Raw genomic sequence first — 15,000 nt, forward strand, 5'->3', positions numbered from 1 at the left:
CAACCGTGTATGTTCATTACGACAAGAAACAACAGCAAAAGCAGCAACGGCTTGTGTAAACCTTCAAAGCGTACGTGTTATTTTTTAAATCAAGTAGATAGCTGAAGCAAAAATACTGAATTAAAAGCTTTTCTAGTGAGCAACTGTAACAAATCAGCTCCACGTGGACAACTCTTCGCGTTCCATTTAAGCAATACCGTCCATAGCAACTTCAATTATTATACAAACTCTCAAGACCTCTCCTGATTATAACCATATGGAAACGTTGACTGAAATCTCCGGCAAAACAAAAACAGGATCAATGCGGTTACTTCTATAAACTGAGACAAGGAAGTTGTACAGCAAAGCTATGTGTATGTGGAGAGGAGATTCTGTTACAGCTTTGTGCCTCGGGTATCCAGTCGGTTGTACCTTATGTGACGTTTTGTAAATACACACAGAAACTATAGCTTTAGATTTCATCATTGAAAACACAGCTATTTGCTACGAATTGATATCACCCATACATAGTCCAACAAAGCACTAACCGCCACTGACTGTGCCTCACACGATACAACAATTACCAATTCATTTAGCTCTTATCCTCCTGCTCGTTTAACAATTGGTAAAATATGGCTTACCTGGAGATACGAAAATAGAAGTATACGTATTTTTTTGTTCGGATTTTTGACCGCTAAATGATTATTACAGATTTGTTAAGATTGGTTTTTATAAACTTTTGTGAGAATTTCTTGCTTTGTGCAAGTTGAAAACAATGTCGTCGAAGTCTTAGCTGTCACCAAAGTACAGCCATAACCTAGCTGTTGGTTCGACAGAAAAACAAATGGTATACCTGCACACACTTTTCTTCTGATTTAAAACTGAACTGTATATTTTCTGTAATTGGATAAATCATAAATGTTATCTTAGTTTTTCCTGACAAAAACGTCCCCTTCCTGTCGCCCCTACTTTTTAAAAAGTTTGTTTAATAGTTTAGTTACTATAGTTTGAAGAGTGTTAAGAAGAAAACCATTATAGTAACAAACTGAAGTCTTAAACGCTCAAAAGGTAAGAGGCTAAGGATTATACTCGTGCAAATATGTGTCTTCGGTTTTTTGCTTATGACCATTGACTGCATACGGCGAATTTCTACAAAGAAAACTGCTATGAAGAATACATTGTGATTATCAGGTATTCCTGATCGCTCATGAGTACGTTTTCTCTTGAAGGCAGCAAAATATCAAGACGCGATTTTCCACCACTATACACAAATTCCCGGCCGTCGCCATATCAATATGGGAGAAACTCTATGCTTACTTGATTTTTCTGTCCCCAGAACTAGTGTCTATTTGGGACATGACGTGGTTATATGCTAGGGGGAGGAATTCCATCGTTAGGGAAGAATAGATAGTCATACGAAGACCATGATTACGACAGGTTCTTGGAGATCTGCATCGCTCTTAGGGTCAGATTTGTCGATGTTGGTATTATATTAATTGTATAATGTAGTAATCAGCTACCAGAATGTTCACAATACTTCCAACTTGTACTGGCTTTCAATACAGTGAATACTGAATAGTTTAACGAAGTCTTCATGGAGAGAAATGCCAACGAAGCAGCAACGTTTCAAGACAAAGACAAACTACTGTAACTACTACAAGAATACTGAATTCAATGTGTATAAAAACAACTGTAAGTCCAACATTCTAGCTACTGTTATCAAGAAACAAGATATTTTGTTTACCTGCGTTTAAAATGTACGAAGCACATTCGCGAAATGTTCACATATCATTGGTTCGACCTAGATCATCAAAACTGGAAATAATGTGTGCACAGTTTTATACATCCAATGACACTGGTCCAGCTTCAACGGAAAAACGGTACGGGAATTCACCGTAAGTGCTCAGAACATCACGTAAACAGATTCAAACAGTAACTCCTTTGATCATAACCCCCCCCCTCCCTCTTATATATTTCCTCCCATCAAAACAAATCAGCAAATTAATCTCTAAAGAAATATACCTACCTCAGCAGACTCACCTACGCGAACATTGTACAGACAGCCATCCTTACCAAGGTGTCGAGAACTTCTGACTAACCAGCTCTCACGAACATAATTTTACTTGAACAGTTTAGGTGTATACCAAAAATAGTTGTGTAAGCCAGGTAATCCTGCAAACTTATATTCTTACCTATCAACAAGGTAACTGCATGATGTCATTTTGACGTGTTCCCAGATATACCCTTTCGTCATCATCTGACGTGTATTCTACCAATACCCCACTAGACCAAACAGACCTAAAGAATACCTACAATCGCTCTTCGGATTTTGCCGACTGGGGAATCCCGTGTTCTTATACAAGCACCCAAAACTCAGCGCGTGCTAAATTTGTCGCTAGGGACTTTCCCAGGGTGCGAGCCGGGAGACGAGTTTCGCATGCAGAAGCTCCGCCCACGAGGAAGTAATTGCGACCAATCAGATACCAAGAGATTGGAATTTCCTGCCCTATTTTTAGCACAAGAGGAAGTATTTGTATTGTGGATCGTGATATACCCCTAAGGTACCCGCGTGGGTGGCTCTTTCTTTTGGTATAATGTACTAACACGCGGCCAATGCAGCTTTTGCTTTTGTTCAAAGGTAAAGCATTTTCTCAGCTAGAAATGTAATTTTCTTTTTTTAATGTATGTTACACAAACACACAGTTAACGTGTTACAATTCACAAGTTGAGTTTTCCGAGATTAACACAAAGGTAAGAGATAATAAGTACCTCTTCGTGTCCGCTTGTTGTAAGAAGAAATTGTCAAAGACGAAAAGAGCAGGATCCTTAACGTAAGGAAGATCCCTGGCGGTTTATTCCCAAAAATAACACAGTCATGTGACTTTTTGCGTATGTTTAAGTTACATACTGTTATCATGTATACCTCACTGAACGATCAACGAGATAGTGTAAACACCAAAGACAATGTCTTAGGTAGGTCATCAACAAACACTTTTTTTTAAAGCTCGACGCATAATGTCGCACGATGAACATTAAGAACCCTGTTCTTATGCTTGTTTTCTTTTTATTAACAGATTTTGTTTTTCAAAAAGGATTGTTAGAAAATAAAGTGCCTCGAAAAGAAAAATATCAAACAAAACAATGTCAATCTTTTTTTTAGTCAATATGGAACACACTTTACATCGAATTACTGTCGCATGCAACCTGTTTGTAAACATTAAAATTGGTTTCAGAAATTATTTTTAAAAAAACAGAAACAAATCCCAACAAGTCATGTGTATTTGGAACCCAAATGTCTTGAATAACTTTTGGACGCAAAGGCCAAGTGTAATATATTAGAATTGTTAACAATTATTGTCTACCTATCTGAGAGACAAGCCTGTCTGTTTAAGAGATGGTCTAATAATACTTCCCATGCCACAACAGAATGTGATGGTGAAAAAGTATTGTTCTACTCTAGATTAAAAGAAAATTAAAACAGACAAGAAAGGTTAGTTATTGGAATGTTTAAGTTTTGACAAGACGAAAGACTTACAAGTGCGTCGACCAGATGGTCTTTATTGTGAACAGACACAAATAGTTATCAGAAAGAAAAGAAATAGTTCATCTAAACAGGCGTAGTGAACATTATTGTTGTTGTTATTGTTTCTGTTTTGGAACTCTACGTTATATGCTAATGGAAAGTACATCTTCGATAACCGAACTCCAAAATAGTACCAGAGACTAGCAGCAACATGTTAAGCAAATTCAACTCAATGACCATTACTGTTACCTTACAACTTACGGGTGTACTGTGTCTGCTTGCAAATGTTTGCAATGTACATATTGTTCATTAACGTAAGGAAACAGGTTCTTTACTTGATACACACAGTATAAACATAAAGTACCGTAAAACACATTGACTTAATGGTTACTGTGTTTCAAGAATAATTTCTCTAGGTTGTATTGCGCACTAGAAAACGACTTAAAACGACTATTTTGTGACACACACTAAACTTGGCAGAGTGTTGAAATAAACAGCGCAAAACGACACATTTCTCTGTTTATCAGAACCTTTTTTTCTCTGCTGCATGTGAAACACAAAACAGGAGACTAAACCAAACATGAAACAGATTGTTGCAAAAGAAAGGCTGGGTAAAACTACAGGCTCCGCTCAGAATACGAAAAGTGCTTGCATTACCCTTTATGCCCATACATTGGGTGGTAAGACAGTTTTAGCCTTGGTAATTCCCCGCACGGTGGGGGCAGAGAGAGACAAGGTCCCTGGACTTTCCAAGATGGGTATATTTGGAACTTAGAATGACCCTCCAATTGAGATCCCACTCGCAGGGGAAACCCCAGTTTCGATGGTATAAATTGAAACTCTGGGGTCCGTGTTTGCTCTTTTCCCTAAACTTGGCTGCTGCTTGGAGGGTGTAAATCTACTGGAGAAAGTTGGAAACATCCCTGGAATTTTCTGCAGGTAGGTCTTTTTTCACGCATCATAATTTGCATTTTTAGCACGGAAACATGATGCGTTTATGCTTTCCACGTTTTGGCGTCAGCTGTTTCGCGAAATGTAGAACGTAACAAGTTTTAAAATTTAAAACAAATACGCACAAAAAGTTAAAGTTCTGTAACAGCTCAAGAAAGGTTCCACACTGTATGGAAATACCAATCTAATTCTTTGAAAGGGTCTATTCAAATGACAAAAAACGTGTCAACTGAATTTTGGAAAGATCTGCCAAGCTTCAGCATCAACCCCCATCTTGCTTGTTGGAGAATTCGGTCAATATGAAGGTCGTTGTCCACAAGTTTTAGAATGCGCAATTCGGTCGGCATGTGTTGCAAAAGTATTTCCGATGAGGGTGCGTTTAATTGTCAAAAGGAACACTTTAGTTGTGGGTTAGATAAGGAAGTCATAAGTAATCTTCTACGTGTGATCGACAAGAAGAAGAAGATAAGCTATCCTTTCGTGATACAATTTAAAAATAAATATATATATAAATGCTTCGTTTATGTAACAGTGATTCATAGATCCATTTATGAAAATGTGTGGTTGTCGTACATAGCTGTAGTTTTAAACTAGAAAATATTAACCGAGGCAGTTTAATTCAAATGAAACAAATGTCATATATTGCACCGTCAAACATCACTTTCTTTCTTTCTTTATTTGGTGTTTAACGTCGTTTCCAACCACGAAGGTTATATCGCGACGGGGAAAGGGAGGGGGGGGGGGGGGGGGGGAAGATGGGAAAGAGCCACTTGTTAATTGTTTCTTGTTCACAAAAGCACTAATCAAAATATTGCTCCAGGGGCTTGCAACGTATTACAAAAACATCACTTCAACGTTTATTTTATAACAGGGGTCAAAAAGTGTCTACACGAAATTTGTATCGCTCTTATCACATGATGCAGTTTGCAACCTCGATTTATGCGTTTAGCAGTGGAACATTACCATAATTAACACGTGTAGCGAACTACACTACACATGATAGTGCTGCAAAACGTAGAGAAATGTACATTGTTGACGGCAGAGGTAGTTTCTCTCGCACGCAACGTTAATATTTACAGGTTTCCATTGAAAATAAGAAGTGCATAAAGACATACTCAATGTTGGAGTTTTTGTACTAGCATCAATGAGCAGGCCACAATGTCTACAGGCGAGGGTTTAAAAGCAGTAGTTATAAACTAAAACAGGTGCAGTTTATGGAACGTTTTTTTATAGACAAAACAAAACCATCACAAGAACCTCGACCTATAAATAAATGGTACTGACAGATACAGTCTAATTCAGCCAAGGCAGCCATTTTATGATTAAATGGTCAGTGAAGTGTACCTAACTTTGTCTCACAAGACGTGTCTTTAATTCTCAAACAGCTAAACGGTACTGTATCATGTAAATAATCTTGCTTAAGCATGAGAAAAGTAAGCTACCTTCTGTTCTGGTAAGCCACTACTGTTTCTGTGTTCGATTTTCTTGATGATTTAAATGACGGCTACACAAAGCAAAATATTCACAAGGGCTAGGTATTTACATTGTCTCCATACAAAAACTGCAGTGTTTATCATCAAGAGTCTATTTGAAGCATGTGGTTCTGTTTCAGCTTGATTTTTGAAGATGCAGAAGTAGAGATGTCTGGAATGGCTGGAAACAACGATGAAGTTCCTGCACAACGGCGTATGAGCACTGGTTATCTGTAAAACAAATATTCTTTTATCAGTTAGTTAATTAAAGGTTATAGATTTTGCAACAGGGAGTGTACTATGTTGGAAAGATTCTTTAAGATTCATCAGTGAAACAAAAAAACATAACACATAAATACACTGAAAATAAAAAGACAGACCATATATATTGTTCTTTGGTGAACGCTCTTTTTCATTGCATGTCTTTCCCCCACCATTCTCTGTCGTTCTTTATTTCGTACTTGTCTCTTTAACATCCCCCCCTCTCTCTCTCTCTCTCTCTCTCTCTCTCTCTCTCTCTCTCTCTCTCTCTCTCTCTCTCTCTCTCTCTCTCTCCCCCCTCTCTCTCTCTATCTCTCTCTCTTTCTCTCTCTCTCTCTCTCTCTCTCTCTCTCCTTCCCCCCCTCTCTCTCTCTCTCTCTCTCTCTCTTTCTCTCTATCTCTCTCTCCTTCCCCCCCTCTCTCTCTCTCTCTCTCTCTCTCTCTCTCTCTCTCTCTCTCTCTCTCTCTCTGATACTACAACTCTGCATATAGTTTGTTGTGCATATTACCATACTAAAATACACACAAAAAGACCAATATTAAACGGAAACAATGCTCGTGACAATACGTCAAGTGCACGTGGTTGAAATCCAAGTGCTAGAAATTGGAATGTCAACTATTTGGAACAGTCCCTTGCAGAGAACACTGATGGTGCAAACAACTTTTAAGCTTGCGACACACGCGTGATTATATATAAACTCGACTTGAGATGAAGCTGATACAATTCCTAACATGATCAAATCCCATCAAATATAACCAAAATGACTAGAATGACTCCTAAGCAAACCTTACTGCAGGTAAACACCGTGGATTTCAAGCCTCCGGGGAGTTCTGCAGACTGGAAGAAAAGTCTCGGGTGCCAATATCACGTTGCAGGATGACCCAGACTTCGAAGTCTATTGGCAACGGTCTGCCGCATGGTAGCCTGCAGAAACAACAATACTGGTAAGAATAATCCTTAGGCCCCAAAAATGTTTGTCTCCTATGACAAGCCCAAAGAAGTTAAGGGCGGTAGGTCGGTATTTTTTCAAGATTGTGACTGTGAAAGTCGATGTAAGTTATTGCCTTTCATTGTCTCATTATCATTTGCATGTCTGTCTACTGGAGCCAATTGATGGGACTCGCGCTATAGAAAAGTTATTTATTATTATTATTATTATTATTACTGAAAAGATCACGTACAGTACTTGTGAATGCTTTATTTTGTTTATAATCAAACTTTCCATACACCTTTTTTAACGTAAGCAGTCATCGTGTTTCGGGTTAATACTATCATTAAGGTTATGATGACACAGATATTGGGTTCATGGCATGTATATCCTCCATCTCATTACCGCAAAGTATTCGGAAGGTTCCCTGTGTCCTTATCTCAAAGGTTATAATGACAAAGCTATTGGGTATATGGTATGTATATCCTCCATCTCATTACCAAAGTATTCGGAAGGTTCCCTGTGTCCTTATCTCAAAGGTTATGATGACAAAGCTATTGGGTATATGGCATGTATATCCTCCATCTCATTACCAAAGTATTCGGAAGGTTCCCTGTGTCCTTATCTCAAAGGTTATGATGACAAAGCTATTGGGTATATGGCATGTATATCCTCCATCTCATTACCACTTCGGAAGGTTCTCTGTGTCCTTATCATTAAGGTTATGATGACAAAGCTATTGGGTATACGGCATGTATATCCTCCATCTCATTACCACTTCGGAAGGTTCTCTGTGTCCCTTGTCAGAAATACTTCAGATGAACCGGACCAAGCACAGGGCATAGGGACCCACATGCGTGCCCATATAATCTCTTTGTCTGAAATCACATGGAAAAGATTTGATAGTAAACACTCATGGAATAACACCAATGCAAGGATTGAAATTGCAACAAAATAAAATGACTTGTATACAGTTACCATACTGTTATCTTCATAAACATTATGATATTGATCTTAAAAAAAATTTATTATTACATTTACTATAGACAAAATTGATTTTACACAGTTTGCAAAGCATCATTTATTTTCGGGCTGCAAATTGCAAAAACAACATTATTTCTTCTTCGCACGTGCAGTCGTCATAGTTCTTCTGCTTGCAAAAGAGAAGCAATTAACACCTAAGTATATAGATCAATTCCAAATACATACTAAATAACATCTTTCTCAATAACAAAACAAAAATACAAAGAGGCCCCATTTTTACCATTAGCTTCACTCGCAAGATGAGTCATACCAACTTCATGTTGAGAGACGGATGATGTCCAAGTTCAACAGACTATAAAGCAGATGAAGACGAAGAAGTTTAAAAGTCCTCATCCACAACCGTTGGTTATTCCTTGAGCCAGTAGGGGATTCTCCGAGCCACGTTCACTTTCTTCATTCTGGCTTCCAAGGTAGACCAGTCTTCTTTTGTGAGTAGGTGGCTCGCTCATAATATTGGGGCTCGACCTTTTTGGCAGCCTATTAGATTCTGAAGGTCCCGAATAGCCAACTAGGTTGAAGGGACAGGAAAATCCAACCAATATTCTGTATTGGTAGCTTTGGAGCTCAAAAACAACTGAAAAACAGCTGAAAAACAGCTGAAAAACAGCTCAAAACCAGCTGAAAAACAGCTGAAAAACAGCTCAAAAACAGCTCAAAAACAGCTGAAAAACAGCTGGGGTTTTGTTGTTGATGCTCCAGAGAAAAATGTTTTCAAGAATTGTCTGTGTATCGACTGGTCCTCGCCTAGCGTGGAAATCTCGATTGGTCGGATTATTGTTCTTGCTTGTGGTGTACAGGTCTGGGATTGTCTGGTGTCCTCTCTACACTGTGTATCGACTGGTCCTCGCCTAGCGTGGAAGTCTAGATTGGTCGGATTATTGTTCTTGCTTGTGGTGTACAGGTCTGGGATTGTCTGGTGTCCTCTCTACACTGTATCTTGGGAAGACAGATCGGGAGCTTATAGCTGATAAAATACTGTTACAAAGACGACCAACAAAACAACGTCCACAAACACTGGCGATGTTATACACACCAGGGCTTCCCTAACTGTCTCCCCGGCGTACTGTACGCACTAGAAATAGAAAATATAGTACCAGAAAATCTTGGAGGGGGTCCTGCGATGCACTAAACCTGAAAAGAGCGGGTCCCAAGACGAATTCGCGCTATCATGCGTACCGTCAGCACTGTTTTTCAGACTGTAATCGTTTGCTACTTTCCATACAGAATAGACAAGAGCGTACACTTCGCTGCATTCCAAAACGAGAATATTTTCTGTCGTATCTAACCGATATGTAAAATAACGCTTCTGTAAAGATCTCATGGAATTTCCAAAAGTCCTCCTGGTCTTTTGACCCTCGAAGGTTCCGCAAAGGGGGTCCTTGGGTCTCCTAAAAAAATCCCCGGACCCTTTAAATAGAGCACCTGTGGGGATCCGGGCGTCCCTGCAGCAAACAATGTGGAAGTTATGATATTGATGTTAACAATATTTAACCATGTTTCTCTCTGATGATATTTTGCAGAATCGCAGCGACGCTTTGACCTTACAATATGCCTGCTATGGAAGAGTCACCTACCAATCATGCTGTCTGAATTTGCAGCCTGAGTCCACTCTTGTAAGCGGTTTTTGTTTTACAACTATGGTGCGTCACGACATGTTGACTGCATTCAGTAGAGTAATGAAGGTTTGGTCAAGTTTCTTTTTTGTCTACTACTTTTTTTTCTGTTAGATGCCGTCCCCGTGGTAAAAAGCCTTTTTTTTATCTAATAAAACGCAGAATACATCCTTAGTTTCTGCTTTTAATTATACCTCATTTGTAATGCCACAAAAGGTAACGTTGTATCTGTGAACCCATAAATATGAGAACTTCATTTAGGTAGAATCCACCTATACATCTGGATGCAAGGGAAGCAACTCGTTTTGTTGAATTGTCATTTTTAGTGATCCTGATGTTTCTTCAAGTCGTTTCTCCAAATGCATTTAGACACTTATTTATCGAACGATACTTTCAACGCATATCTCGGTGCAAAAACGTTGATGGTCATTCAGTCGCGTTATTGAGGAGTCTTGCTTTTTATAAACAGTACAAGATACAAGCTTTCTCCTATTAGTTGCCCCTTTAGTTCACATCATATTGCACGATGCATTTTTTGTTTCAGAGCGCACCATGCGAAAGGCTGACACATGGCTCACCCCATAGCATATTCCTGTGCACACTCAAACACAGGAGGACCCACAACAGGAAAAGTACGGCAACGTGAATATTACGTCCGGGTACAACTATAACAACTCGCAAACTCGTGCGTGCAAGCAAACCCTCAACCCAAAAATCTCAACAAAACAAGCCCAAAATGTACTGTTTGCACATGATTTTCAAACCCCAATATTTGCATCCAATTGCAGAGCCTATTTTTCACACAGATTACTCTGGTGTGTTAAGAATCGTTTGGGGGTAAATTGCGAAATACGTTGATACTTGCGAAATTGGAACAGATATTGCGAAGAGGTTATTGTTTTGTATTGTCCCCACAGCCTATATAGCGAAGAGAGTTAGTAGGGTAGTAGTGACTGATGAAAACAGTCAATGGCTGTCGTGTGTGTTGATTACGTGGAGTATTTGCAGCCTTTCCATTAAGGTAAAGTTCGTTTGCATGCTTCGGTTTTGCTCTATATCATTCAGTCCATGACATTTTCTCCCGATTAGAATTATTCGGTAATCGAAATGCCTCAAAAATTCAAGGGCATTTTCCCAGGGCGTGCGAATGTGTACCACTTCAGTACAGAAGGAATACACTCTACATAACTTGCGTGAGTGCAATGTACGTCATAAGCTTTTCTGTTGAGTCAGACTGATAGACATATTTATGTATTACTCCACCCAGCGTGGCTTTACTTGGACAATGCGTTCTAAAGCTGTGACCCAAAGGCAGCATATAATTCAATATTCTTCTCCCCCCTCTCTTCTATAATCTGGTGGGGACGTCGGGGTGGGTGGGAGCTGTTACTGCGTCGTTTGGTTTCATATCAACACTTTGAGTGTGACTTAACCGTTGAAAGTTAGTGCTTAATCGGAAACGTGAGTGCTGAGGTTCTCCTGTGGTTGCAAGAATGAAAACTGCTGCATGCAGCAAAACACTATGTTAACACTTAAGCATTTACACACACAGAAGATGCGAATCAAATCGAAAAGTAAACGTCACGCAACTGCGCACTGGAATCTAATCGAAAAGTGCACGTCACACAACTGCGCACTGATATTGCTTGAAATCAAACTGTAGGATCATTTATTTTCCAAGATATGACAAATTGAACTTACCACATAGTTCAGAGTATATGCACAATCAAAGAATTGGATATATGAAGGTTTTCATTCTACCCAAAGTAAAATTTTTACCCATTGTGGTTTTCTTTGGAGTCTGAGACTGAACTGTTCCTGCTTGATATTTAGAATAACTGAATACCAGTTTACAAAAGGGCTCAATACTTTGAAGTGGTCCAGATACAGTTACTAAGTTGCACAGAAATTACAATTTGAAATAACAAACTGATTTAAGGTTTCATGAAAAGTTTGTGTTGACATTTTTGTATCATAACAAGTTGTTGTCAACCAACGTCAAGTTAAAAAGAGAGTTAGGCATTTCACATGTGAAGTCACACTCGACTTCAAATAATGTTACCTATGTAGGCAATGGCATTGAATATACCATAGATAATTAATTGAGTTCTTGACTAAACATTATGAGACAACGCGTAAATCATAATTAAGCCCTATAATAGTTTGTCAGAGGTCGGACTTCTTTGTTTGGACTGATTAAAATCGGGTTACCTCCCTTTCAAACTAAAACTCATTTGTAGTAACTGTTGTGCATTGAAGACAATATTTTTGTTGGATGGAATACAAGATACAAGATACAAGATACAAGAAATTTTATTGTCCTCATCAATACAAGGAAATTTGGCATGTGTGTGGCAAGACATAATACACTGATACATAGACATTTACAAAGCAACAACTGAAGTTCAATATCAGCACACCCTTACGCACACATACCCACTACTTCAGACACACAGGCTACATGTGCCCCTCGGACGTACGCAACCCACAATCCACCCAGCCAAACAGCTCCACATGCACTTACTCATTCATGCAGCACTCAAGCGCCCGGCCATGCACAACTCACACACTGGAACCCTCGTACGGCTACATATGACACCCGCACAAACATTACAGCCTCAAACATCGTACTAGATCTACAACTAACAAGCATACATCCACTATCAAACACCGAATACATCATCACACAATATTTAGCTGACAAGCAGAAACAGGAAACCCTCTTTCCTCTGACGTTTTTAAAAAGTTCTATCTGAAATTCATTACCACGGTTGAACAGTCAAAAGAAGAACAACCGGACAATTCTCTTCGCGTCTGTCCTTTGCAGTGCATTGTTGTGGCTTTACGCGAAGATACACTGCACATAAAGCTCATTTTTTCTGATGTTGTCTCATTAAGACACCCCCTCCTCTACTCTGCGGCTTTACCACCTCCTCTCACTACCAGCACTTAGTGAGAACCTCTCAGCCCTACGCTTTCTGAGCCGACCCCCATCTCGTTCTCCCTGATCCTCTCCACTATGGAAAGAACACCAGAGCAGGTCTTCCCTCTCCCTTCGTCCTTGCCACCCTTCTCACTCTCCTCAAAGTCTCACAAGCTGTTTAGCCTTTTGGCACTTCTCCAAACCCTTCCAGTCCGCCCATCCCAATGCCCCACTATGCTTGTCGCCCTCATGTCTCTCAGCTGCAAAGGAGACATTCACCGCCTTCTGTTCCATCTCCTCCCCCATCCACAATCGCCATCCCCCGGCTCCCCTGCCGTACAATGTCGCAGCTGCGCACCCCACTGTGAAGACCTCCACCTCCACTCACCAATGTAGGTCTATGACCTCAACTAGGCCTTCCATAGCTCTCTCTCTCTCTCTCTCTCTCTCTCTCTCTCTCTCTCTCTCTCTCTCTCTCTCTCTCTCTCCACCCACCGTTTGGCCTCATCCTCTACCTTCTCCGTCCAGACCTAAAGTCCACCAGCACACTCTCTCACGGGTTCATCCAAACCACGCTCTCAGCACGTGACAACCTAGATACCCAAGGTCACGTGGTGGTGGAGTGGAGAGGGTGGGTGGCACAATGAAGGCCATTCAGTGGATTGAAGCTGGGTGGACTTTTGCGGGTGAGAATATGGGGGGAGGGGGGGGGGGGAGGTTTGTGAGGGTGGTGGCTACCGGGTAGGGTTTGCACCAAGGTGAAGGTTGAGGGTAGGTTCCGATGGTGAATTTAGGACTTCTTTCTGGAGGTGGAGGTAGGCTACATTCTTGCTCGTTGAGGTGGCAATAGCCCGCTTTGTCCAAACCGCTTGCCAAGAATGCATTGCATATTGCCACCTGGTAGTAAGGGTGTAGGGGCTTGCGCCAGAGACGAGTGGGGTGTAAGGGGGGGGGGGGGGGCATGAAGAGGCCAGGTGCGAGTCTTCGTTTCCAGATTTATTAGTTCGGAATTTGTTTACAAGGTAATATAGAAACCCAGACCTGGACCCAGTTTCTGAGAAACTGTCGCCCTAAATGGTAGCACTGTTGACCTCATTCGTGCCTTACACAACGAGCAGTATCCAATAGGTCGCACTTTTAGCCTTGAAAAGTCCGCCAGCACTTTTCACCGCAAGATACGTTCTTATAATTGATTTACACCAAGGCAACTTTTTCCGTATGAGCGACCTCTGACATAAGTTCCATTTTACTTGTAAAGATTTTGTACTGAAATGACCCTCCCCCCCCCCTCTTCCCCCTTGCCACAAAACGAATTTAAATGTTAGACTTAAGTCAGGTACCCCCCTCCCCCACCCCCCTAGCTACAAAACGAATTTAAATGTTAGACTTAAGGGCAGGAGCTACCTTCAAATACACCGTTTTTCTCTTCCAAGTCATTTAGTTAGTTAGTTAGTTAGTTAGCTGTTGCTTTTCGGGTCCAGCGGACCATAATAGGCCAAATCAGGACCCCCCAAGTCATTTGACCACAGCATTCATGAAACAGAACTGTCACAGCATTCATGAAACAGAACTGTGCTTCAATGTATGTAGAGTAATAGTATATGATCAAAAACAAAATATGGTTTTATATTGACTTAGTAAAAATTATTAAATGAAAAATAAGCAAAGCGATGAATCAAAACATGTTAGTTCACGGATGACAAGATAATTTCAAAACTATTCATCGCAATGATTTGAACTTTTGCAGAATTGTTTTAGACATTTTGATAGATGTTTTGTTCCAGAGGATTTTTTCTAGGAAAAACAGTTAAAGAGATACACATTTTCCAGTTTTCATAAATTTGTTACCCACAAAGTCAACATTTGTATCTCTTTAACTGTTTTTCCTAGAGAAAATCGTCTGGGAAAAAGACATCTATCAGAATGTCTAAAACAATTCTGCAAGAGTTCAAATCATTCTGATAAATAGTGTTGAACTAATCTTGTCATCCGTGAACTAACATGTTTCGATTCAACGCTTTGCTTATTTTTTATTTGATAATTTTTGTTTAAGTCAATCTAAGAGCAATTTTGGGGGACCATATACTATCATTCTACGTACATTGAAGCAAATGCACACCAAATTTTAACACAAACAGTTCTGTTTTATAAATGTTGTGGTCAAATGACTTATAAGAGAAAAACGGTGTATTTGAAGGTAGCTCCTGCCCTTAAGTCAGAGGTACCTGTGTGTCCAAATGCATTGATAAGATAATATGAGTGCCCGAATTCAAATGATACACTAATCGACATAACAAACACTATC

General features: G+C 39.9%; 1 protein-coding gene and 1 long non-coding RNA gene across 4 annotated transcripts in view; one reads left to right on the plus strand and one right to left on the minus strand.

Moving 5' to 3' along the window:
* LOC138983896 (uncharacterized) overlaps nt 1-10,305 on the minus strand; it is a 47,274-nt gene extending 36,969 nt beyond the window's left edge. Inside the window, exons 1-4 of one of the 3 annotated variants that reach the window (XR_011461306.1) lie at nt 8,380-10,305; nt 7,891-7,993; nt 6,979-7,111; nt 2,006-6,156 (exon numbers count right to left, since the gene is read on the minus strand). This is a non-coding gene — a long non-coding RNA (uncharacterized lncRNA). Of the gene's footprint in view, nt 1-2,005; nt 6,157-6,978; nt 7,112-7,890 lie in introns of all 3 variants that reach the window. The other 2 variants (XR_011461304.1, XR_011461305.1) reach the window with 2 other exon arrangements.
* LOC138983895 (uncharacterized) overlaps nt 6,991-15,000 on the plus strand; it is a 79,760-nt gene continuing 71,750 nt past the window's right edge. Inside the window, exons 1-3 of the mRNA XM_070357234.1 lie at nt 6,991-7,131; nt 9,680-9,772; nt 10,317-10,404. Coding sequence (XP_070213335.1) covers nt 10,342-10,404 — 63 coding nt within the window. The 5' untranslated portion in view covers nt 6,991-7,131; nt 9,680-9,772; nt 10,317-10,341. The remainder of the gene's footprint in view (nt 7,132-9,679; nt 9,773-10,316; nt 10,405-15,000) is intronic.

The sequence above is a fragment of the Littorina saxatilis genome, linkage group LG13 (assembly GCF_037325665.1).
Source record: "Littorina saxatilis isolate snail1 linkage group LG13, US_GU_Lsax_2.0, whole genome shotgun sequence".
Classification (NCBI taxonomy): domain Eukaryota; kingdom Metazoa; phylum Mollusca; class Gastropoda; order Littorinimorpha; family Littorinidae; genus Littorina; species Littorina saxatilis.